Below are 24,160 nucleotides of genomic sequence, written 5' to 3'. Positions count from 1 at the left end.
GGACATCCAGCTGGCCCGCCTTATTGGCAGAGAGCGAGCTATAAGGAATAAGTCAACTCATCATTCAAGTAATATAGGGAGGGATCTTAGCACCACCTGCTGGATCAGAAGTACTCTTTACCGTAGGCTCAGAGAGCCATCATCTCTCAACCGGTGCAATTTTCATAAGTATGTGGTAAAAAAATAAATACAACAGCTCATCATATAGGCAGTGGTTTCAAAACTCTAAGCACATGTTCAAGTAGAGCACACCAAATCATACAGGTACTTGTTCACCACACTGAATCAGTGTTTAATCTAGAAATACATGCTTCGCATTGCAATACATGTTCTTGTAAAGTCATTGCTTTCCACAATGCAATGCTCACATCACTTTCCATGTTATATTGTTGTTCATTTGTTCAAATGTATTTGACTATGACCTAATCCGACTGCTCTGAATTCATAATCACTTCACGGTTTGGTGTTAACCTACCGATTTTCAACTGCTTTGCCTACTACAGATTAGGAACACTGTCATGAAAATGTATGGTTGGGAAGTCTAAAATGAGGGTAACTCCCCTTAAGGTAAATGTCTGTGTTCTGAGTGGCAAAAAAAAAAAAAATGTTTTATAACATTTAGATATGTGCATACTGGCTTTCCTTAGGCAAACGCATTTAGAAGGGAAAGAAGTGGAACCAATTAATAATTTTCTTGCTCTTCAATCAAAACAAAACCTTCACAAAGTGGTGCGTTTTGTCCCAAAATGACCCCTGAGGATTAGTGTGTTCTCATTTGTCAGTAATTGACCCTGACATACTCCCTTTAAATTGTACTATTTTACTCAAATATATACTGTAATGTACTACTATTATGATGATGACTATTATGATTTTACTTCACGGTAAGTAGAGCAAAATGCTGATGTTGACAAGATCAGAGACTCGTTCGTTCCTTTTTCAAACTCCCCGACGGTAGATGGCGCTGATGAGCGCCACTGAACCATATGCGCTGCACCCCGAAGTTAGTGACAGAAGAAGAGATACTATTGCTGCGAAATACAAAAACGTCACTACCTCAAGAAGTCTGGTAATAAATTGAGCTGAGACGAGACTAGGTATGTAACAATGAAATGTCGTCCAATTGAGTACTCACTCTCTTAAACTTTAAATCTTGAAGTAAATTATTTGTTTCTGCGTGTGAACATGATTTAGTGTGGTGAATGTATTCCAAATAATTTAACATAAATACAGGAAATGATGCGCAAAAATCAGCCGCTTTTGCAAGTCAAATCTATGCTTTACAAATGCACATTATTTTAATGACAGTTTTTTGATTACATGTTTTGTCTGCGCATTTGTTGGGTCGTATGTGACCGATGGTTAGCGAGCTCTCGTTTGGCCATGTGTTACTAGCTAACGTAGCCTAGACTAGCTAGCTAGCTAGACATTTGCACGCCAAAAGACAGGAAGTGATCAACCTTTTGCTAATATAGGATACTTGGATCGGTGATTTCATAGATTTCACATTCACAGATTGAATCCTATGAGATCAATGATTTTATTCTATATCAGGGTCATGATGTGAGTTCAGTGAGGAAATATTGTTCAGCTTTACTGGAGGTGGCCTCATTAAAGACTACCATGTGGGGCCAATAAAGCATTTTCAGCCATGAATATTCCATCACGTGTGTGTGTGTGTGTGTGTGTGTGTGTGTGTGTGTGTGTGTGTGTGTGTGTGTGTGTGTGTGTGTGTGTGTGTGTGTGTGTGTGTGTGTGTGTGTGTGTGTGTGTGTGTGAGAGGGAGAGAATGTTCACTGCAATCTGATAACGAATAAGGGCATGTCGTAATCCAGGTGGAATAAACTGTGTCCCCCACATTGACAGAATGTCTGTATTTTTGTGTTATTTATTTTACAGGAAGCTGAGGGGGGTAATTTCCTGCGAGACCTTGCGCAACATGTAAAGGAAATGTATGCGATCAACGAGGAGGGTGCCGTGGCGAGTGATGGTCCAGAGGAGGTAGGCGTCATCCGTAAGTGATCACCGGTCGGAGTTTTGCAAAGGCTTCTGCAATTCTTCTTGGCGTGACATATGCTCTGAATCTCAGCCACCCCTAAAAGGCGGAGTACACGTTCAAGACATTCCAGAAAGTGTTTGTGGAGCTGGACTGCTCAAAGCACACAGTCAAGATGACAGGCCTCAAGAACAAATGACTGTCTTAAGCAGAATGACAGGCCAGAGGACAATTGTCATAGACTGAATGTCACGGTTACTTTGTAACACCTTCGTAGTTAAACGCTGAGGTGCCTTTTGGAACTCTTAGCTCCCTTCATTTTCTCTGGTAGCAGGTCAGGAACGGTGTCCTCTACCGCAGGCCCGCTTGTTGTTGGTGAAGCCGCCTGGCCCACAGAATCTGTGCTGGGACCAATCTCTGCCTACCGGGGGATGGTCACCGAGAGGCGGGACTCGAGCACATTGCGGTCTGGGACCCCGTCCCCGATGGGCCCGTGGCGGTCATCTACGCTAAAGAAGTTAGAGGGTAAGGAAGACACGTTTATTCTGCAAGGTGTGTTTTAAAGGGTCACTGCCACTGTATTTTCCATTGCGTTTTTGTATACGAAAGATACAAAAGAGGTGTTTTTAATGAAGGATGTCATTGTGAAATGTAATGTCCATTTTGTTCCCGTACAGTTACGGTTTGAAATTTCCTTTTTGGAATCCGTTGTATCATTTTGAGGTTTCATCAAGGTCACACACCTTTTACCACTGGTATTTTGACAATTCTACCATCAATCAATTAAGTGGATCTATAAAGCCCTTTTTACATCAACAGATGTCACAAAGTGCTATACAGAAACCCGGCCTAAAACCCCAAACGGCAAGCGATGCAGATGTAGAAACGCGGTGGCTAGGAAAAACTCCTTAGAAAGGCACAAACCTAGATAACAACCAGGCTCTGAGGGGTGGCCAGTGCCCTTCTGCCTGTGCCGGGTGGAGATTTTAACAGTATACGTGGCCATTAAGGGCACATTTTTCTCCAAGATGTTCAAACGTTCATAGATGACCAGCAGGGTCAAATAATAAGCACAGTGGTTGTAGAGGTTGCAACAGGTCAGTCAGTACATCAGGAGTAAATGTCACTTGTTGTTAGTGTTGTAGTTCCTATTTCTACGGTGTTGCCTACCTGCAGCAATCAGGATTTACCTGCAGTGTTGATAGCAATTCAGTAATTTGTCAACTCATAATAACAGATGTTTTGCAAACCGTTGATGTTTAAATAAATGGATTCCCGGTGTCCGGATACCTTTTCTCTTAAGGGATGTGATTGAGTGAATCCAAAGTAAGTTGGTCTAAATACATAATAGGATGAATCATTCAGGTAAAATAACACAATGTCTATTTGAGTCGAATCAACGTAATATAATCATTTTTACGTCTCTATCATCTTTACTCAATGTATTGGACCACATCAACTCAACTTACTCAAGCTTATCTACTCATAAAAACAAGCAAAAAGATCTACTCAACAATATGACGTGTGCTTTTGTTGACTGTAATAGCTTGAGTACATTCCACAAAGTCATTTTTTACAGTGTATCTAAAGACACGTTTGTTGTGGTGATGCACTTTTTCTTTGACGTTGAACTTGCATTGAACAGACAAATCCATTTCGTTACAACCCTTTTGTAGTATGACTTAGGAATATTTGTTGATGATCCTAATGTCTATGCGTGAATAGTGATTGGTTGTTGGTGAAATATTGCTGAGAACCCATCGTTTCCTGGCCTTTTTTCACTATTGAGCAATTTTGAAACATTTGTTTTGCTATTGGATTCATAATGGTGACCTGGGACAAGTAATTAGTGAAAACCAGAGTTCAGCAGTTGCCATTAAAGCGATCGAACCAAGTCATCCTAATAGGCTAGTATTAGCCTAAAGCAGGGTTTCCCAAACTCGGGCCACGTTTTGGGAGTTTTTGCCCTAGCACTACACAGCTGATTCAAATAATAAACTCATCATCATCAAGCTGGAGTATTAGAATCAGTTGTGGAGTGCTAGGGCAAAACGCAAAACGCGCACCCCTTGGGGACCCCAGGACCGCGTTTGGGAAACGCTGGCCTATAGAGCAAATGCTGAAAGGGAATCACCATGAGGTGCAGTACCCACATTTAACCACAAGATGGCCTCCGTGCTCCACTGTAAAGTTTGGGCCTCTGCATGACAGTTTTTTGGATGACATGTTTTGTCTGCACATTTGTTGGGTCGTATGTGACCGATGGTTAGCGAGCTCTCGTTTGGTCATGTGTTACTAGCTAACGTAGCCTAGACTAGACTAGCTAGCTAACTTGTAGCTAATTTTCCCCAAACCTCTGACACTCTCTAGCGGTAGGATGACTAAATCGCTGCGAGGTCAACGTTTAAATTCAACGGTACGTTTTGCTTCTAACGACACCCTTCTAGCTAGCTGACCACCCATTTTCAGTGCAATTTGAGAAAGTGAAGGCAGGTTTTGAGCGTTTTCAAATAAGTTATATGTACACATTTAGTGGAACACGCTGCGTATTCTAAAATTTGACTGCGCGACAGACCACACATCATGTAATATCCATCTGTTTACCTCTGAAAAATAGCTAACGGATTTTCTAATGTTACTAGCTTAGTTGCTAAATGTTGATAGAAGTGCTAAGACAGCAAAAAGGGAAAACATTTAAAGCGTTAGATAATACATATCACGAAAACAGCGGAATGTGGTCAAGCTTTATCGTATCAGACGGAGGCGTTTTGCACAATCTGCAAAAATGTATTTGGAACTTTGACCCGTGAACTGTTTGACACCTATCACTGTTGGGTATGTTTCGTCTTACAACAGCTACATCGAGGTAGTATTTAGTCAAATTGTACAATGTATCCATCAATATTAAACTCATTGGGACACTAATTGTCATTACAGATAACATCACACAAAAAACTTGGGTACACTTTTAGTTATTGTGTAAACGTTCATCACCTTTCAATGCCTTGGCTGTGAAATGTAAATGTGTATACATATTCAGATATCTTTCCAAAATGTGTATAGTATGCCAAGTTATTTAGGTACATGTATTAACACCACAGCGTGGAGAATGTCAAGAGGAAGCAGTGGACGTGTTCCGTGCCATGGAGGACTGCTGGGCAGGGATGGCTATCCCCCAGGCTGCCAAGGTTAGGCTTATTTTGTTATTAGGAGAGTACCGTGTGTATGAAGATGTTTATCTGCTAGTAACAGTTTGGTTTTCTTATCTACCAAGGTGCGTGGTGTACCTCGGCAGACCCTGGCGGACAGGCTGAGCGGCCTGGTGACCCGTGGTTGTCGCAGTGGACCGCCCACGTTGCTTGCACCAGAGGATGAAAATTCTCTGGTGCAGTACTGTATCTACTGCGTCGGCCGTGGGATCCCCTTCACCAGACAGAGGCTGATGAAATACGCCGACAAAATATGCAGGTATTTGGTGTTCTCTGTATTTATGTATGTAGACTGGTGGACTGACTGTTCTCAATGTGTGTGATGTAAATGTGGATGTGTATGGTGATGCCAAAACAAACATTTTCATCCTGGATGGACACTTATATGTATTCTATTCTATTGTAGGTTTCGGCACCCAGGGGAAACAATCCCACCACTGGGGAAGCGGTGGTGGGAAATGTTCAGGAGGAGCCACGAGAACCTGCGCGTGAGGAGGCTGGACACCCAGGACAGGGGGAGTGCTGAGTGTGGCACGCGTCTGACGATGGACACCTTCTTCGCTTCTTATGAGAAGCACTTGAAGGAGAGTGGGTTGAGGGAGAAACCCAGACAAATCTATAACTGCGATGAGTCTGGGTTTCGTAGCGACCAGAGCAGGCACAAAGTGCTTGCTCCCCGGCCCGCAAAACACGTGTACCAGCAGGCTCCTGGGACCAAGGAGCACATCACAGTGCTGGCCTGCGTCAACGCAGCTGGGGAGGATGTCCCCTCCCCCAATCCTCCCCCCTCCCCCTTTATCATCTACCCCAAGTGTTTCCCCGGTGGCCACTACACACTTGGATGCCCCCCCCCCAAGCCTTGGCTAGCGGTGGCTACATTGACGGGGACCATGTTCAGGAAGTGGTTTCTGCACTTCATTAAGCATGCAGTGAAGGAGCGCCCTCTCCTTCTCCTCTTCGATGGGCACAATAGCCACATGAACCCGGAGGTGCTCGCGGCGGCACTAAGGGAAGGGGTTCTACTTCTTTGTCTTCCACCACACTGCACCCGTGTCCTGCAGCCGCTGGACGTGGCATACTTTGGCCCTTTAAAGGCTGAGTTCTCCAAGGTAGCTGGAGACCTTAGCCATTTTGACCACTCCTACATGGTAAACAAATCAGAATTTGCCAGAGTATTCCGCTACTCGTACCAGCGATGCAAGGACATGCGCTATGTGGTGGAAGGGTTTAATAAGTGTGGCCTCTTCCCTTTTTGACCCTTCAGCCATTGAAGGGTCCCGTTTAATGTTGTCTCTGTCCCTACTGTGTCCCACCACCGTCTCTCCTGGAACCAGCAGCACTGTGCCATCTGTCAGCGCCTCCTCCCCAGCGACCACAGGAGGACCCTCAGCCCCATCTCCAGTCCCAGTCCCAGGCCTAGCTCTAGAAGAGCACCCCCTAATAGAGGGTGGGCTGATAGCGAAGGACCTGGCGCACATCCTTACTGTCCTGAAGTATCGGATGGACCGATACAGAAGAGTCGCTGTGGTCGCCACGTGCCTCACCGGGGAGGAATACACGCGCCGGTGGCAGGAGAGGGGTGAGAAGGAGAGGGCCGAGACAGAGGAGAAAGAGCGTCGGGCAGCCCTCAGAACACAGAGGGCACAGGAGAGGCCTGCCGTGGATGAGACCATTGGCGCCATCACCTCTGCGGGACCCCCTGCCGGAACCACTCCTGACAGCTGTATCACCACTGCCAGTGCCTCCCGGTGTGCAACACCTGTAGGAGCCGCCGGAGTCCCCAGCTGCAGAAGGCCACGTGCCTACTCTCCCGGCCACACCGTCGTCGGCCCCTCAACCCCACCGTTACAAACACCGGCTCCTCCAAGCCATCGTCGGCGGTTTTGTCCACCGCCACCGCGATGCACACCACCCACCCTGTCTGTCACCACCAACACGGCCTCCTCTGGACCAACTGCCTCCTCAGACTCCCCTGGTCACACCACCGTAGCGGCCTCATCTGGTGTCCCTGGCCCCCTGCAATTTGAATACCGCCACCTCCACAGGTAAACGCGTGTTAAATTACATAAAAATGACTGTTTGTTATCTGTTTTATACAACAGCAATGTAAACAACAGAATATCTCTTTACATATCTACAGTGCATAGCACCAGCCCTCAAGTCATCTCCACCTCCTCCAAAACCTCTGCGGCTTCCTCCAGAGGTGTTGGTGTAAAAAAGTGGAAAAGGGTTTTCATGAAACATGCTCTGTCTAACAGTACTTTTTCTCAAACTGCAGCACAGAAAAGGAAGAGAAAAGCTCCACCGGTCACGTCGGTCACGCCACCCATGGCACCGCTCTCAGGTACTTCATCTGTTTTTCTCTCTCTCTCTCTCTCTCTCTCTCAGTTGTATCAATTAATATTGTTGCTGAAGAACTTCTACATTTTGTAAAACCATATTAATCCATCTATTATTTGGTATAAAAGAAGACCACCTGCTGTGCTCGCTGCGGGGAGCGTGATCCGCCTGCAAGCTCCTCTCAGGAGTGTAGATCCGAGGTGCCATGGTTGTGCTGTGACTTCTGCCAGCACTGGTTCCACTGCAGGTGTGTGCAGTGGGATCAAGAGGTAGCGGTGGAGCTGGAATATTATTGTGATTTTTGTGACAATATAAGGATGGAGGTCGAGATTTAATTGTTTGTGTTCATAAGAAATTATTTATTTGTACAAAAAAATAAGTCTAAAATGCTATATATATATATATATGGAACCACTCTTGTGTAGTTCTTCCTTTACTTTCCAAGTGCATCTCTGCAACAAACTCCAAGTGTTTTCATTGTTTATGTCAATGCACATCACTGAAAATAAAGGTTTATTTGATGTAAATTATTAATACTCATATTTTAGATTTAAACTGTTATCTACTTTCTCAAAACATAAGATGAATCTATAAGACAAATGATGAGACATTGTAGCTGATGGACCATTTTTTAATCGTCCTCAAGAGGGCGCACCGGGCCACGCAATGAAAACTGGACAGGAAATTCATTATTTTTTACCGGAAGCCTAGCCAACTAGTCAAACACTTCCGGTTCGCGGGCCGTGTGTCTCTTGAACAAAATTGAACGGATATATCTTGTAATGGAACTGAATAGTAAGGTGGCCAACAACTGGGGCCCGAATGGCGATAATACGTGAGTTTTTTTTTCTCAAAACCGCTCATCAAAAAGCTGAAAATAGTATTTTCACTGAAATTTCAAACTTGCTAATTGCTAACATTTTGACATCACCAAAAATCACCTAACATTGATGGCTTGATCACAAGATAACATTGTTGAAGGTAATGCATTATTTAAACGCTGTTGAATATGCCGAGAATACGGCGTCCCACGCTACGTTTCCGCGTCCCCTTATTTGTGTCATACTACCTTTAGCTAGTAGGTAGCTAGCTAGGTTACTTTCTAAGCTAAGCTAACGTTAGCTAATTTAGGTTTGTCTGTATTAGCGCGAACTAGCTAGTAGCGTATCAACCGTGTTGAGACAGATAGCCTGCTCTGTTTAGAAGCCTCTCAGGTGAGTCGGCAGGCAAAAAAAGAAAATGCCAAATGATGTCTTCACTATGACAAACCTCTTTGTTATGAGCCTTGCTTGATGATATTTCAGTATTTGTCTTTCAGATCAATTAACAATTCCACAGGCTCACCGCAAAGCATCTTGAGGCAAGGTTTATGCAGGACACCCCTAAGCCCCTAAGTCCTTATTCCATTCCAAGGGAGGAGTACTTTCAGACAGATTGCGGGTCATGCTGGATGGTAAAGTATCCTCAGGAAAAATGCACTGTTTTGTATTTAGCTGGCTGATGTTCGGTGCTGCAATTTAAGCCACGGGCCCCACTGTGCTATTGTACACCTTTTGCTAAAATAGGATACTTGGGTCAGTGATTTCATATATTTCACATGCACAGATTGAATCCAATGAGATCAGTGATTTTATTCTATATCAGGGTCATGATGTGAGTTCAGTGAGGAATTATTGTTCAGCTTTACTGGAGGTGGCCTCATTAAAGACTACCGTGTGGGGGGCAATAAAGCATTTTCATCCATGAATATTCGATCACGTGTGTGTGTGTGTGTGAGAGCGAGAGAGAGGGAGAGAATGTTCACTGCAATCTGATAACAAATAAGGGCATGTCGTAATCCAGGTGGAATAAAATGTGTTCCCCACATTGACAGAATGTCTGTATTTGTGTGTTATTTATTCTACAGGAAGCTGAGGGGGGTCATTTCTTGCAAGACCTTGCGCAATATGTAAAGCAAATCTATGCGATCAACGAGGAGGGTGCCGTGGCGAGTGATGGTCCAGAGGAGGTAGGCGTCATCCTTAAGTGATCACCGGTCTGAGTTTTGCAAAGGCTTCTGCCATTCTTCTTGGCATGACATACAGTGAGGGGAAAACAGTATTTGATCCCCTGCTGATTCTGTACGTTTGCCCACTGACAAAGAAATGATCAGTCTATAATTTGAATGGTAGGTTTATTTGAACAGTGAAAGACAGAATAACAGCAAAAACTTCCAGAAAAAAACGCATGTCCAAAATGTTATGAATTGATTAGCATTTTAATGAGGGAAATAAGTAGTTGACCCCCTCTCAATCAGAAAGATGTCTGGCTCCCAGGTGTCTTTTATACAGGTAACGAGCTGAGATTAGGAGCACACTCATAAAGGGAATGCTCCTAATCTCAGCGTGTTACCTGTATAAAAGACACCGGTCCACAGAAGCAATCAATCAATCAGATTCCATACTCTCCGCCGTGGCCAAGACCAAAGACCTCTCCAAGGATGTCAGGGACAAGATACTTATTTCCCTCATTAAAATGCAAATGAATTTATAACATTTTTGACATGCGTTTTTCTGGATTGTTTTGTTGTTATTCTGTCTCTCACTGTTCAAATAAACCTACCATTACAATTATAGACTGATCATGTCTTTGTCAGTGGGCAAACGTACAAAGTCAGCAGGGGATCAAATACTTTTTCCCCTCACTGTATGCTCTGAATCTCAGCCACCCCCAAAAGCCGGAGTACACGTTCAAGGCATTCAAGAAAGTGTTTGTGGAGCTGGACTGCTCAAAGCTCACAGTCAAGATGACAGGCCTCAAGAACAAATGACTGTCTTAAGCAGAATGCCAGGCCAGAGGACAATTGTCATAGACTGAATGTCACGGTTACTTTGTAACACCTTCGTAGTTAAACGCTGAGGTGCCTTTTGGAACTCTTCTATCCCTTCATTTTTTCTGGTAGCAGGTCAGGAACGGTGTCCTCTACCGCAGGCCCGCTTGTTGTTGGTGAAGCCGCCTGGGGCACAGAATCTGTGCTGGGACCAACCTCTGCCTACCGGGGGATGGTCACCGAGAGGCGGGGCTCGAGCACATTGCGGTCTGGGACCCCGTCCCCGATGGGCCTGTGGCGGTCATCTAGGCTAAAGAGGTTAGAGGGTAAGGAAGACACGTTTATTCTGCAAGGTGTGTTTTAAAGGGTCACTGCCACAGTATTTTCCATTGTGTTTTTGTATACAAGAGATACCAAATAGGTGTTTTTAATGAAGGATGTCATTGTAAAATGTAATGTCCATTTTGTTCCCATACAGTTGCGGTTTGAAATGTCCATTTTTGAATCCGTTGTACGTACCATTTTGAGGTTTCATCAAGGTACACACCTTTTACCACTGGTATTTTGACAATTCTACCATCAATCAATCAATCAATCAATGAAGTGGATCTATAAAGCCCTTTTTACATCAACAGATGTCACAAAGTGCTATGCAGAAACCCAGCCTAAAACCCCAAACGGCAAGCGATGCAGATGTAGAAACGCGGTGGCTAGGAAAAACTCCCTAGAAAGGCACAAACCTAGAGAACAACCAGGCTCTGAGGGGTGCCCAGTGCCCTTCTGCCTGTGCCGTGTGGAGATTACAACAGTACGTGGCCATTAAGGGCACATTTCTCTCCAAGATGTTCAAACGTTCATAGAAGACCAGCAGGGTCAAATAATAAGCACAGTGGTTGTAGAGGTTGCAACAGGTCAGTCGGTACAGTCGGTACATCAGGAGTAAATGTCACTTGGCTTTTCATAGACCATTTAGAGGTTGAAATAGCAGCAGGTGCGGTACAGATTTCTATTGGGAACTGTTGAAAAAAGGCGCACCTACAACATTAATGGGTTAAAGGAAAAATGACCAAAGTAATATACAGTGGGGAAAAAAAGTATTTAGTCAGCCACCAATTGTGCAAGTTCTCCCACTTAAAAAGATGAGAGAGGCCTGTAATTTTCATCATAGGTACACGTCAACTATGACAGACAAAATGAGATTTTTTTCTCTCCAGATAATCACATTGTAGGATTTTTAATAAATTTATTTGCAAATTATGGTGGAAAATAAGTATTTGGTCAATAACAAAAGTTTCTCAATACTTTGTTATATACCCTTTGTTGGCAATGACACAGGTCAAACATTTTCTGTAAGTCTTCACAAGGTTTTCACACACTGTTGCTGGTATTTTGGCCCATTCCTCCATGCAGATCTCCTCTAGAGCAGTGATGTTTTGGGGCTGTCGCTGGGCAACACGGACTTTCAACTCCCTCCAAAGATTTTCTATGGGGTTGAGATCTGGAGACTGGCTAGGCCACTCCAGGACCTTGAAATGCTTTTTACGAAGCCACTCCTTCGTTGCCCGGGCGGTGTGTTTGGGATCATTGTCATGCTGAAAGACCCAGCCACGTTTCATCTTCAATGCCCTTGCTGATGGAAGGAGGTTTTCCCTCAAAATCTCACGATACATGGCCCCATTCATTCTTTCCTTTACACGGATCAGTCGTCCTGGTCCCTTTGCAGAAAAACAGCCCCAAAGCATGATGTTTCCACCCCCATGCTTCACAGTAGGTATGGTGTTCTTTGGATGCAACTCAGCATTCTTTGTCCTCCAAACACGACAAGTTGAGTTTTTACCAAAAAGTTATATTTTGGTTTCATCTGACCATATGACATTCTCCCAATCCTCTTCTGGATCATCCAAATGCACTCTAGCAAACTTCAGACGGGCCTGGACATGTACTGTCTTAAGCAGGGGGACACGTCTGGCACTGCAGGATTTGAGTCCCCGGCGGCGTAGTGTGTTACTGATGGTAGGCTTTGTTACTTTGGTCCCAGCTCTCTGCAGGTCATTCACTAGGTCCCCCCGTGTGGTTCTGGGATTTTTGCTCACCGTTCTTGTGATCAGTTTGACCCCACGGGGTGAGATCTTGCGTGGAGCCCCAGATCGAGGGAGATTATCAGTGGTCTTGTATGTCTTCCATTTCATAATAATTGCTCCCACAGTTGATTTCTTCAAACCAAGCTGTTTACCTATTGCAGATTCAGTCTTCCCAGCCTGGTGCAGGTCTACAATTTTGTTTCTGGTTCCTTTGACAGCTCTTTGGTCTTGGCCATAGTGGAGTTTGGAGTGTGACTGTTTGAGGTTGTGGACAGGTGTCTTTTATACTGATAACAAGTTCAAACAGGTGCCATTAATACAGGTAACGAGTGGAGGACAGGGGAGCCTCTTAAAGAAGAAGTTACAGGTCTGTGAGAGCCAGAAATCTTGCTTGTTTGTAGGTGACCAAATACTTATTTTCCACCATAATTTGCAAATAAATTCATAAAAAATCCTACAATGTGATTTTCTGGAAACAAATTTGTCAATTTGTCTGTCATAGTTGACGTGTATGATGAAAATTACAGATTTTTTTTTATCCACAGAGGGTTCTCCCCAACAAACTGGCAAAGTACACAGACTTACTAGAGAACCACAGAAAGCGTAAGTCCTCCTCTTCCAGTGATACTCTTGTGAAAAATGCAAAAATCACAGCCTTCGCTGCCCCAGGACGGGTAACACAAGCAACGCTTGACAAGCTGGTGCTACATTTTGTATGTGAGGCCAACCAACCATTTTCTGTGGTTGAGACGCCATCCTTCAAGACTTTGATAGAAACCTTGCAACCTCAAACAGTAATGACAAGGAAAACGTTATGCACAAGAATACAAGAAGCTGCAAAACACAAGAAGAGCATAATCATCAAAAAGCTGAGTGCTGTGAACTATGTTGCTACCACAACAGACTGCTGGTCTGCCAGACAACGTAGCTACTTAGGTGTCACCTGTCACTGGATAGACAACACCTCACTGGAGAGGCACTCCGCTGCATTGGCTTGTAGACCTGTCAAAGGCTCGCACACGTTTGATGTCCGTGCTGCTGCATTAGAGGAAATACATTCTGAGTACCACATCAGGGAAAAAGTGACCATGGCGACAACAGACAGTGGCTCAAACTTCCTGAAGGCCTTTCGATTATATGGTGAGGAGAAAAAGGAGGAAGCCTTCAATGTACAAGAGGAGAGTGACTCCACCCTTGATGATGCAACAGAAGATCAGAGTGAGTCAGAGGTGGAGTGTCAAGATGTGTCTGCTATTCTGGATGACAACACAGGCCTTGAGTACCAACTTCCAAGGCACCAAAAGTGTGCATGCCATCTCCTCAATCTTATATCCACAGTTGATGCCACTGCTGCAGGAGGAGCTGCAAACGAAACCTACAAGAGGCTGTCTCGGTCTGCTTTTGCAAAGTGTCATGCTCTTTGGAATAAAACCAGCAGGTCAACCATGGCTCATGAAACAGTGGAACGTGAATGCAAGCTGCTGTTTCTCCGACCCAATCAGACACGCTGGAGCTCCAAGTTCCTCGCTGTAGAAAGGATTGTGCGCATTCACCGAGAGCAAGGAGAACAAGCAATTCGCAATGTCTGCACAGCATTAAAGATAAAGATGTAAGTTGACAAAATGTATATTTTGTTTTAAAAGAATAATAAAAATAAATAAGCCTTGCTGATTAATGGGTGATTCCACTTGTCTCAAGTAACTAAGTTTTCTTTGCATGGTGGTGTGACAATTGTGGATGAGTTGAATGAAATCATTTAACTAATTTATTTTATTTTTATTTATTTGTGCATTTAACATGTACAATGCATAATAAACACATTGTACCAGAAATAGCTATAAGTAATTTTTTTATCGTTACATCTTTTATAGGTTCAATCCAGCTGAAATTGGGTTTTTGGTCGAGTATGCTGCTGTGATGAAGCCTGTTGCCATGGTCCTTAATATCCTCCAAGGGGAATCATCTGTGCGTATGGGCCTCCTGCTGCCAACACCTTACCAGTTGCGGGACAAGATGAAGAGGTTGAAGTCAACTTGCAAAATGTGTACACCTCTTGTTCACGCCCTGCAGCAAGGGATCCAGAAACGTTTTGGAGACGTCATGAAAGAGCCTGAGCTGATTGCAGCAGCAATACTCCTACCAAGATTCAGAACATCCTGGACCACAGAGGAGAACATCTTAAATGCTGGTAAATATAATTGTTTATCAATTCAAATGTGAACCAGTAGACATTGACCTATATAACTCTGTATAATATTACTGTAATTTAGGATTATAGTGTGTCAGTGACAAACCACAGGGTGGCAATATAGTTAGAAGCTCAGGTAGCTTTTAATGTCAAACATCAGCAGCTTGACAGCCTATAGAGTAGAAGGGTAAGAATAATGTGCAGACTTAATTCGTTTGAAAAACGATTTATCTTGCCCTAAAGCCCACAGGCCTTGACTACATCAGAAATCACTTCAACACCGACTTGGATGATGTCACCAGCGCAAACAGCGGCCTCTCTGATGAAGACGACTTCTTTGCATCCATGGAGTTGGGAAAATCACAAGTAGGAGAGCTGGAGAGGTACCTTTCATGTCTGTCCCATGCAGGTATGGATCTACTCCACACCTTTCCTCGCATCAAGAAGCTGTCACTCAAAGTCAACACAGGTCTTCCTGCATCTGCAGCCTGTGAGAGACTTTTCAGTCATGCAGGACTCCTGTTCACTGCTAAACGATCACAGCTTCACAGCAAGAACCTTGAGAGCCAGCTACTGTTGAAGCTTAATAGTGACATCACTGAGCGATTCTTTGGTGAAATAGTTTGTTTCTGCATGTTTTGACACACACACACAAACTCCCAGTGGGGCCTTCAATATAAAAGGGTTTTCATGTTACTGTGCCAAAGAGTTCCTGGATTCTTGACTGAAGTCAACCAGTCAAAGGGCCAGTGTCAGCCTAAAGGTTACAATATTGCCAAATCTGTTGTCTGTCTGTGGGAGTCTAGATGGGGGAAGCTGCTCCTCTCTCAGCTACAAGAGGTCCTGTGGTCCTCTGTAGCTCAGCTGGTAGAGCACGGCGCTTGTAACGCCAAGGTAGTGGGTTCGATCCCCGGGACCACCCATACACAAAAATGTATGCACGCATGACCGTAAGTCGCTTTGGATAAAAGCGTCTGCTAAATGGCATATTATTATTATTATTTATTATTATAGCTGCTTTTGAGCAAAGCGTGTAATCCCCTTAACTGTGTAATGGTTGTGCTAGAGAGCACAGAGCTATTAATGTATAACTCCATTGTAAAGACACATCATACATGCTTTATGCTGCTTATCTTGGGGGGGTGGGGACAAGTGTGACTTTTTTTTTGCTGACTTTTCTTGTTAGATATTGGAGCTGGAAGTAAACATAATGCCCCATCTACAACTACATCACTCTCCTCTGATGCCTTTTAGAGAACATGCATTCAGCTTAATTTGTGTTCTGGGATCAGTGGCGGCTCCTGAAAAAATTCTCAGGGGGGGGCAATTTTTCTGATGATTTAGGTGACCTACACACATTTTAAAAAAGATATGTCCAGCAACAACATGAAGACAGGGGCAGCATATAAGTCAATGCCAGAAGCATTTATTGACTGATCTCAAAAGTGTTGGCTTACAAAAGCAAAATAAGTTATCACAGTAAAAATAATCAAGGGTGTTCTTTCACATTCCTCAACACTGCATAAACAATATGCATTTCCATAAACAAATGAAATATCAGCTGAAAATACAGCATCTTGGTATTTGTTCAGATTGCAGGATCAACAAGAGCTTTTACCACATTTTTTGCCTCATGGTTGAATTGGAAATATGTGCACCTGAGCATAATTCACAACAAGCAAGCAGGAGCTTTTGATAGAGGCTACTGAAAACATTGATGCAAGTTATTGGTAATAAGAATTTTTTATAGACTTCCATATTCTGCCCTCTTGTATAGATTTGTGAAAATGAACAGTGATAGACATTTTGCCTGAAAACAGAATTTGAAAATAATTTCTAGAAAAGGTAAACACAGCTATCTGTATGGCTTTGTAAAAATGAACAACCATATTCTGGCCAATTGTATAGATTTGTAAATATGAACAACCATATTCTGGCCAATTGTATAGATTTGTAAAAATGAACATGAACAGATTATTATTTATTTTTTACTTTTTTTTAAATGAAAAATAACTATTTTAAACAACATCAACTGTGAACTGATTTGGGTGTGTGTGTGTTAAAGAGACAGACAGGGAGGGACAAAGAGAGAGAGGCTACATTACTTGTACTGAAACTGTTCTCTTCTCTCTTTCAATGCAGCAAAGCGGTCAATGACTTTCTCATTGAAATCAGGCATGCTGAGGACTAGTTCACTCTCCATGGAAAGCATGGCCAGTGCATTCAGACGTTCCTGGCCCATTGAATTTCGCAGGAATGTCTTAACCCGTGTCAAAGTTGAGAAACATCTCTCAGCTTCAGCTGTTGTCATGGGAGTAGTTATGAGGATGTTCAACAGAGTCACAGTCTCAGAGAACGTCTCCTGGAGGTTGTAGCTCATGAGAACCTGGTACAGTGCCAGTGCACTACAGTTTGACTTTCACGTCATCGGCAAAAAGACCGTTCAGTCTCTCCAAAAGCACACTGGCGATTGAGACTGAGGTTGATTCCGAGATGGGAAGGAACTCAAAAAAGCGCTCCTGCACTTTGTGGTTGCTATCTATGTACCTCAGCACAAGCACCAGCTGTGTCTGTGTAGAAACGTCCGTGGTCTCGTCAGCTTGGATAGCTACGAAGTTCGCCGACTTCACCTCCTCCACAATATGTTCCCTCATGACCGCTAGCATACACTCCAGTAGCTCGTTTTGAATGGTCTTTGATGTGAACTTCTTTCAAAGAGACAATCGAGTTGCACTGAACGCTAGCCATGTTGATAGTAGTACGTGAATTGATTGACGCTGCTACCCGCTCTTTTCTTAGTTACGTTCATGGTCATGTTACGTATGACGAAAGCGCGTAAGTGCAAGCCCTCAGAAACCCATAGAGATTGTATTGAAAGCTCTGATATTTGAAAAAAATAGATTTTACATGATAGTCTATGAGAGACCCCTGGGAGATTTTCAACCTGACTGAAATCGCCCCAAAAGGGGCGGGGCCATTTGAAGCACGACTTTAGCCTGATTGGACATTTAGTGGCAGATCAGACGTCTAGATTAGAACACTGATAACTACTGTTGCCGTGATATAATTGATTAGAAAAAAAATCCCTTCCTTTTCCCGTTTGGCAGTGCGTCGCCCATATCGCCCTAATGAACACACCGCCCCTGTCTGGGATACTAGGCCTGCAATATTGTTTTATTTGGCCATCTATCATGGACTGGTGCTTTTTCAGTTGATGTGTATTGCTGCTCTTTTCCTCTGCTCAGTGAGATGTGCAGTGTGGCCTAATCACAGATCAGAGTATTAATTTCTAGGCACACAGAAAAGGGCTGTTGCTTGCCATGCAATACAAAGGTACTGAGTAGGCCTAATCAACACCTATTGATTATTTTATGTTGACTGCTTCCTTCTGGTGTGCAGTTTTCTGTTCAGCATACCTGGTATGAAATGTTTGTGTTTCCTTCTGTTGTTCTGTCACTGTGGAGACACACACATACACAGTTTATGAGAGTTTATGGGCTGCCTCATTCTAGTTCTGCCTGGTAAAAAATAGTATAAAGGTTTGGAAATGTGTGTTACTTGTGCTTATTTTTTTATTATTATTATTTTATTTGATAAGTACTTGAATTTACCGGAATTATTTTAATTTAAGCTATTTTGTAATTCATTTTAATTTATTTTATTGTTGGATGAACTATAATTTGCCTAAAGATGATTATTTTGTATTTTTGTCTGTCTGATTGTTGCCTTGTGTTAAAGAATAAACTCAAGTAACTCAACAGTTACTCAGTACTTGAGTAGTTTTTTCACCAAGTACTTTTTTACTCTTACTCAAGTAATTATTTGGATGACTAATTTTTACCTTTACTTGAGTCATATTTGTTATATCTAGCCTAGCTGTAGAAGAACGGACATCTGCACAGTTTCACATTGTACATCACTCTGTCGTTTAATGACATGTGCCACACATTCTGACAACCCATTCATCCGTAAAGCAGCACACTATCGTAAACCATAACAACGTACAGTATGACGTACAGCACGTCGTACCATACATAACATTTCCCCCCCTTTCCAAAACCAGGGACTGGTACCATATATAAAATGTCCATAGGGCAAGAACCTAGAGTGATACCTGTAAGAAATAAACATTAACCCTTAAACGGATGGACTCTCCAAACTAGCCAGTTCAGTCCATTAACCTGGAGGTTGACTAAGACGCCTAACGGAGCCTAAGAATGAAAAGAGGTTAAGTAGTCCCCCAGATAAGCAGGGCGAGTTCGTTCCCGCATAGGCCTTTCTTCATCCGCCACCGCTTGTGGATCTGGCCCTTGGGGAGCCCACAGAGGCTGGGGCTCGGGTGGTAGTGGTGGAGGAGGTCCATCCGGTGGCGTCTCTGGCCTGCATGTCTGTTTTGTGTGCCTTTGTGTTCCTCGAGGGGCAGGGACTTTTCTGAGGCGGCTGGCGTGCCAGCGTGATCCATTGCTCATCATGAAATATGGCGGGCCCCAGTTGTCGACTGACCTGCAAGGGGTCCGACCAGAATGAGGGCATTTTGTTGCACTGCTGAGGCCGTCGGGCTCGGACCCAGTCTGACACTTGGATGATCGACAACTTCGAGCTAGTAGCAGGGGCCGAACGACACACTCACTTTCGCAAAGTGATTGTATTTTGAACAGTTCTTGCATATTTTCCCACGGGCTGGGCAGTTTGAAGCCCTTGAATTGTGAGAGCTAGCCCCACAGTTGCCACAGCTACTTCTGTTGGTTTGTCTGTGTGCCTGCTGCACGGGCATGCCGGTGTCTGTGTCCATGCAGCTATCGACGTGGGAGGGCGTGCGCAGCGCGTGATCGTTGTAGTGCGCCTGCTCGGGCTGAAGCTGCTGTGTGAGAATGGCTGGGGGCCGAGTGTATGCTGCAGAGCTGTCTGTTAGCATTGAAGAGCATTCCAACGCCGCTTCAACCTGGAGTGCTATTTTAATAGCTCCATCTAGTTGTAAATTATCCGATTCCAAAAGCAGTTTCTCCCATGTCTTTTCACATAACGTCCCCTCTATCAACTGATCCCTGATGATCTCGTCCTGAAGTGTCCCGTAGTTACAAGAGCTAGCCAAATCCCTCAGATTAGCCACGTAGCTTTGAATGGACTCACCCGGCCGTTGGTGTCTCTTCCGTAGCCGGTAGCGTCGCTCTTTCCCGGCGAAGTGGTTGGAAATGTAGACGTGCGCGTATATAATAATAATATGCCATTTAGCAGACGCTTTTATCCAAAGCGATTTACAGTCATGTGCGCATACATGTTTACGTATGGGTGGTCCCAGGGATGGAACCCACTACCCTGGCGTTACAAGCGCCATGCTCTACCAATTGAGCTACAGAGGACCACGTATAAATAGATCAATTATGCCTTTTTGATGGAAATATTGAAGTGGGATTTTGGAGATCAGTTCATAATTTATGCGCGCTCTCTGCAAATAAGGCGGGCCAGCTCGATGTCCTAGGGCACGATATGCACCCTCTTTGCGTGGATGGCACACAGTTTGGTGTCCTCAAACAGACCGACCAGGTAAGCCTCGCTGGCCTCCTGCAGGGCCATCACGGCGGAGCTCTGGAAGCGCAGGTCGGTCTTGAAGAACAGGGCGATTTTTCTCCCCAGGCGCTGGAAGGGCACATTGCGGATGAGCAGCTCAGTGGAGCTTTGGTAACGACGGATCTCTCTGAGACACGGTGCCGGGCCTGTAACGGGGAGAATCTCCTGCGCGCAGCCTTGGCGGCGAGCTGTATCCTGTAGGCTTTGCCACGGGTGGATTTGCGAGCGGTTTGCTTGGTTCTGGCCATGGCGCTAGCTTCCTTCTTAGACAGTCGGAGTATAGCCTCGAAATGCCCATGTGAAATGTATAAAGCCGGCAGTGGCATCTGCTGATTGGACACCATCTCCCCACCACCCCGATTGGCCCGTTACGGAGGCCTCCTCTGTCGGCTATCGGAAGGGATGCTTTGCTTCTCTCTTTTTTTGACCGCGCACCCAAAACAGTATACTGCGCACCCAAAACAATACACTGCGCGCCCATAAAACACACTGTACGCCAAAAAACAATACACTTTGCGTGCGCCCGCAATAATACACTGCGCGCCCAAAACAATAGATCACTGCTGGCCTTTACACGCAATAATAGTCGCCATAGTCAAGAGTGAAATCTTGTGTTATAATTTAATGCTAGCCTGCTATGGCAAACGAGGCCAATAGTAAACTGCGCGGATGCAACTGCACACTGCGCGCAGGCAAAAGCACAATGTGCGCGCAAAAGTACACTGCCGGCCCTTTATGCGCAATAATAGTCGCTGAAGTCAAGAGTGAAATCTTGTGTTATAATTTAATGCTAGCCTGCTATGGCAAACGAGGCCAATAGTACACTGCGCGGATGCAACTGCACACTGCGCGCAGGCAAAAGCACAATGTGCGCGCAAAAGTACACTGCCGGCCCTTTATGCGCAATAATAGTCGCTGAAGTCAAGAGTGAAATCTTATGTTCTAATCTAATGCCAGCCTGCTATGGCGAACGATGCCAATAATCCACTGCGCGCAGGCATTAGGACACTGCCGCGCGATAATATTCGCCAAAGTCAAGAGTAAAATCTTTTGTTCTAATCACCACATGTTCAGTAATGGCATTTCCCCCCTTTATTCAAATTACAACCTCTCACTTTCAGTTATTTGAAATGAAATAATCTCTCAAATATCACTATATCTAAAACAAGCCATAGAAAGTTGGTTGCAATTTCAATTAAATCATCCAGAAACGACAGATCAAACTCAAATACACTAATAGGAGAAAATATATATTTATTGATATTGTATGTTGTATAGCCTTACTTGTTGGTATCTCAGACGACCAGAACCTTAATAATAATCACCATACTTACTTCACATAGCACGGACATATAGTAGACTACTGACACTCACTCCTATGGAATTGGTATGAGGACTGGACACGCCGGGACCCAGACCCTACTGTTGTCGATCACACATATTAATGTCGTGTTCAGGGTGCTATCAGAGTTATCGGAAATACCTAGTTCCGACTGGGAAGTTTCACTTGAATGACCCTCCAAGTAGGAATTACAAGTGAGAAATAGTGAAAATGTTGTTGCCAATCTTATTGGTTTAAGAATTGTTCCGACTTCAAAACCACTTGAACACAATCATGTGGGAGTTACAACTTCCCATTTTCCACGAGAATGTGAAGTTGGCATAATACAGCATTCAAGTGCTAGTCGGTACTAGGAAACGGACATTTCTGACTTGCTAACTGGTTGAACGCGTTACAATAGCCTAAGTCTATAATATGATTGACATAACCACAATAGAAAGGCCTTGGAAGTGCCATAAGTGAAAGCCGACATATTTCATTATTTTTACATTAACCTCTTTAACATGTATTAAATGAATAATGAAGAAAATTGTGTAATTTAGACTCTACGAAATATGAAATGCATTATGAAGAAAATCGTGTACTGTTGCCTACACGGAAAAGGGGGCTTTCTGACCAAAAGTGCACCAGTGTCCCAAAGTATTAATCGAAATCAAGCATAGAAAACAGCGTTAGCATTAATAAAACAATTTTTCCCACGAATTAAGTTGCACGTAAATGTGTGTATTTTCTCACAAATGATGTTCAGAAAATCTCAAACAGTACATAGGCATACAACTACAATGTTTGAAACATTATTAAATAAAGACAACATTTCTGTATATTCATAACGTTTAATTAGCCATAATAAAGAAAATAAAGAAAAATAGGCTATCCGTTTATGGTTGTTGTGTTAAATTGCTGTCTTTTCGCACGAATTAAGTAGCACATAAATTCGTGTCTTTTCACACAGAAACGCACGAAATCTGATGAAATACATTATGCTACCTGTGGTTTTCTCGAGCACGGTTATATGTCAGACATTTAAACGGCGACGGATAGCGGAAAGCAAACCCCGTATTGAGTCAATACTGTCATCGATTGGTAAACATAATCCTTAACGTAAATATCCCAGGTTCGTACACAACGATTTTCCTTACATGTTGACTTTGCGCGCAGCCTTGGCGGCGAGCTGCATCCTGTAGGCTTTGCCACGGGTGGATTTGCGAGCGGTTTGCTTGGTTCTGGCCATGGCGCTAGCTTCCTTCTTAGACAGTCGGAGTATAGCCTCGAAATGCCCATGTGAAATGTATAAAGCCGGCAGTGGCATCTGCTGATTGGACACCATCTCCCCACCACCCCGATTGGCCCGTTACGGAGGCCTCCTCTGTCGGCTATCGGAAGGGATGCTTTGCTTCTCTTTTTTTTTGACCGCGCACCCAAAACAGTACACTGCGCACCCAAAACAATACACTGCGCGCCCATAAAACACACTGTACGCCAAAAAGCAATACACTTTGCGTGCGCCCGCAATAATACACTGCGCGCCCAAAACAATAGATCACTGCTGGCCTTTACACGCAATAATAGTCGCCATAGTCAAGAGTGAAATCTTGTGTTATAATTTAATGCTAGCATGCTATGGCAAACGAGGCCAATAGTACACTGCGCGGATGCAACTGCACACTGCGCGCAGGCAAAAGCACAATGTGCGCGCAAAAGTACACTGCCGGCCCTTTATGCGCAATAATAGTCGCTGAAGTCAAGAGTGAAATCTTGTGTTATAATTTAATGCTAGCCTGCTATGGCAAACGAGGCCAATAGTCCACTACGCGCAGGCATTAGGACACTGCCGCGCGATAATATTCGCCAAAGTCAAGAGTGAAATATTTTGTTCTAATCACCACATGTTCAGTAATGGCATTTCCCCCCTTTATTCAAATTACAACCTCTCGCTTTCAGTTATTTGAAATGAAATAATCTCTCAAATATCACTATATCTAAAACAAGCCATAGAAAGTTGGTTGCAATTTCAATTAAATCATCCAGAAACGACAGAACAAACTCAAATACACTAATAGGAGATAATATATATTTATTGATATTGTATGTTGTATAGCCTTACTTGTTGGTATCTCAGACGACCAGAACCTTAATAATAATCACCATACTTACTTCACATAGCACGGACATATAGTAGACTACTGACACTCACTCCTATGGAATGGGTATGGGGACTGGACACGCCGGGACCCAGACCCTACTGTTGTCGATCACACATATTAATGTCGTGTTCAGGGTGCTATCAGAGTTATCGGAAATACCTAGTTCCGACTGGGAAGTTTCACTTGAATGACCCTCCAAGTAGGAATTACAAGTGAGAAATAGTGAAAATGTTGTTGCCAATCTTATTGGTTTAAGAATTGTTCCGACTTCAAAACCACTTGAACACAATCATGTGGGAGTTACAACTTCCCATTTTCCAAGAGAATGTGAAGTTGGCATAATACAGCATTCAAGTGCTAGTCGGTACTAGGAAACGGACATTTCTGACTTGCTAACTGGTTGAACGCGTTACAATAGCCTAAGTATATAATATGATTGACAGAACCACAATAGAAAGGCCCTGGAAGTGCCATAAGTGAAAG

The 24,160-nt window shown here is 43.8% G+C and overlaps 2 protein-coding genes across 4 annotated transcripts; both read left to right on the top strand.

Moving 5' to 3' along the window:
- Positions 1–1,928: 1,928 nt before the first annotated feature.
- On the top strand, positions 1,929–6,186 carry LOC311138892 (uncharacterized protein; the record flags this gene model as incomplete). The annotated part of the gene is made up of 6 exons (XM_084173683.1): positions 1,929–2,014; positions 2,331–2,521; positions 5,098–5,184; positions 5,271–5,464; positions 5,612–5,742; positions 6,179–6,186. Exons 3-6 carry the CDS (start codon positions 5,140–5,142, stop codon positions 6,184–6,186), a joined length of 378 nt encoding a protein of 125 aa, XP_084029809.1. The 5' UTR covers positions 1,929–2,014; positions 2,331–2,521; positions 5,098–5,139.
- On the top strand, positions 5,711–9,442 carry LOC311138094 (uncharacterized protein). Of its 3 annotated transcripts, none has more exons than XM_084172758.1 (3): positions 5,711–7,250; positions 7,484–7,549; positions 8,850–9,442. In XM_084172758.1, the coding sequence occupies exons 1-3, from the start codon at positions 6,418–6,420 to the stop codon at positions 8,902–8,904; spliced, it is 954 nt and encodes a 317-aa protein (XP_084028884.1). In that variant the 5' UTR covers positions 5,711–6,417; the 3' UTR covers positions 8,905–9,442. The 3 variants fall into 3 exon arrangements, with proteins under 3 accessions (XP_084028884.1, XP_084028883.1, XP_084028882.1); XM_084172757.1 differs by lacking the exon at positions 8,850–9,442 and adding an exon at positions 7,677–8,271; XM_084172756.1 differs by lacking the exon at positions 8,850–9,442 and adding an exon at positions 7,674–8,271.
- The last annotated feature ends 14,718 nt before the right edge of the window (positions 9,443–24,160 follow it).

This window comes from Coregonus lavaretus, assembly GCF_964263955.1.
Source record: "Coregonus lavaretus genome assembly, chromosome: 12".
Taxonomy (NCBI): Eukaryota; Metazoa; Chordata; class Actinopteri; order Salmoniformes; family Salmonidae; genus Coregonus; species Coregonus lavaretus.
Note: the sequence above shows the minus strand (reverse complement) of the source record. Positions and strands in the feature narration are given on the sequence as shown.